Below are 2,273 nucleotides of genomic sequence, written 5' to 3'. Positions count from 1 at the left end.
CCCCTTAAATTAACCAGTGCACTCAATTCCACATTATAACACCAGCAGAGATAAGATGCACTGAAGTAGGTGATCACCTGGCTCTTCAGTGTAAAACATTGCATGATAAACTTCGTGTTTGAGGCTTCAATTTATATTTCCAAATGGAATCCAGATTCACTTTTTTAACTCCCATGGATTTATTATTAGTGTGTAATCCCTTGTTTTTCATCAGTTGTTCATTAACACTTGTTTTGGCTTTACACAGGTTGAACAACAAGACTTCTAGGATGGGAGATACATTCACATTTGATGGGGATCTCTACAGTCTCTTTGATACTTATAATTACACTGACTACACAATCAACCCTAGCAGTGTATCAGAACCCTGCAGAACTGAGAGTGCATCACCTGTGATCAGGTACTTTGTGGCTTTCCTCTATTGCCTTGTATGCTTAGTCAGCCTGGTCGGAAACCTCTTGGTGGTTCTGGTGGTCACCTACAACAAAAGAAACCGGTCTGTAACTGATGTATACCTTCTGCACTTAGCTATTGCTGATCTCCTGTTTGCTCTCACCTTGCCCATATGGGCTGTCTTCCGTGCTCATGAATGGATCTTTGGCACTGCCATGTGTAAAATCACCTCTGTCCTAAAAGAAGTCAATTTCTACAGTGGCATCCTCCTGTTGGCCTTCATCAGCATCGACCGCTACTTGGCAATAGTTTATGCTACTCGTCAAGCTACTGAGAAGCGGCACTGGGTCAAATTTGTCTGTGTTGGCATCTGGGTGTTCTCTCTTCTCCTTTCCCTCCCTATGTTCGCCTACCGTGACGTTTTCCCTGCACCTAATTCTTCTCAGATGGTTTGTTATGAGAATATTGGATGGAATGAAACAACTAAATGGAGAGTGGTCCTGAGAATCCTGCCACAAACCTTTGGTTTCCTTGTGCCTTTGGTCATCATGCTCTTTTGCTACGGAGTGACAGTGCACAGACTCTTCCAGACCAAGAACAGCCAGAAAAAGAAAGCCATGAAAGTCATCCTAGCTGTTGTGCTGGTCTTCCTCTTCTGTTGGCTGCCCTACAATATCACCCTACTTGCTGACACCCTGCTGAGGACAGGGGTGACTGGTGAGACCTGTGGGCGTCGTAGTGACATTGATGCTGCCCTTTCAGGCACAGAGATCCTGGGATTTTCTCACAGCTGTATGAACCCCATCATATATGCCTTTATAGGTCAGAAGTTCCGAAACAACTTCCTCAAGATCCTGGCCGCACGAGGCCTCATCAGTAAAGAAATCCTAATTCGGTATCGGAAGGGCTCTTCCTTCTCATCTACCTCCGGCAACACCTCAACAACCTTATAATGTCCATGCTGTGAAGACAAGAGGGAAGACAGGACAGCTGAGGACACTCTGCAGCTACTGTTCCAAGACTGAGGTCAAGACAATGCTTCATCTTAACCTTGATTTGGCCATTGTAATAAACTCCTGCATTCTGTATGATTTTATGATCATCTGAAAAGTTGTTATTTTAAAAACCATGAAAATTAAATACTTTTAGATACACATACAAGAAGATATTTTATACAAGCTTTATATGTTACAACACGTTACACATTTCAAAGTGCATGCAATGGAGAGAGACTTCATATAGTGCATGTTTGCTGCACACAAAATGGGTGCAGTTCTAATGTAGATTGTTTTATATGGTAGATTCTCACACACCTATCTGTTTCTCGGGGGGGGGAGGGGTTGGGCACGGAAGCTGTTTTCATTTGTTGCTTTAAGTATGGGAATATGTAGTTAGGGGATAATTGCAGTTGTGCAGTATCACATATGACAACCTGCAGATCGGTTCAAGGTATTTTTTTCTATGGAATTGTTTTCTTAAAAAAGTAATGTGTGCTATGTAAAGCAGCCCTGGATCATTTACAATGCAATCATATGCATATCTACTAATAAATTTATTCCTCTGAATGTTACTTAGCAATACTTCCAGGTTAAGTAGGTATTGGACCACAGCAGGGGTAGGCAACCTTTTTGAGCCGGGGGCCGGGTTGCTGTCCCTCAGACAACTGGGGGGCTGAAACCAAAAAATAAATAATTATTTTTTAAAAATTAAATAAATAAATAAACCGGGCCTAATGTAGGACAAAAATTTCAAATGGAGGACACTTTTTTTAAAAAATGGAGGACACGCTAAAAAATTTCCTGATTTTTTAAAAAATGTTAATATAAATGCATGTTTCGGAGGCTTCTATAGACAATTGCCCCCCTTGCCTGCCGCTTGCC

General features: G+C 41.8%; 1 protein-coding gene across 1 annotated transcript; it reads left to right on the top strand.

Moving 5' to 3' along the window:
• Window positions 1-269: 269 nt before the first annotated feature.
• On the top strand, window positions 270-1,346 carry LOC149314016 (C-X-C chemokine receptor type 1-like). The gene has a single exon (XM_089523352.1). It carries the CDS (start codon window positions 270-272, stop codon window positions 1,344-1,346), a length of 1,077 nt encoding a protein of 358 aa, XP_089379478.1.
• Window positions 1,347-2,273: the final 927 nt, after the last annotated feature.

Source organism: Sceloporus occidentalis, unplaced genomic scaffold (assembly GCF_023333645.1).
Source record: "Sceloporus occidentalis isolate IW3139 unplaced genomic scaffold, rSceOcc1.0.p SCAF_4, whole genome shotgun sequence".
Lineage (NCBI taxonomy): Eukaryota > Metazoa > Chordata > Lepidosauria > Squamata > Phrynosomatidae > Sceloporus > Sceloporus occidentalis.
Note: the sequence above shows the minus strand (reverse complement) of the source record. Positions and strands in the feature narration are given on the sequence as shown.

Coding starts and splice junctions, on each gene's coding strand:
- LOC149314016 (XM_089523352.1), top strand. CDS start 270: ATGGGAGATACATTCACATTTGATGGGGATCTCTACAGTCTCTTTGAT.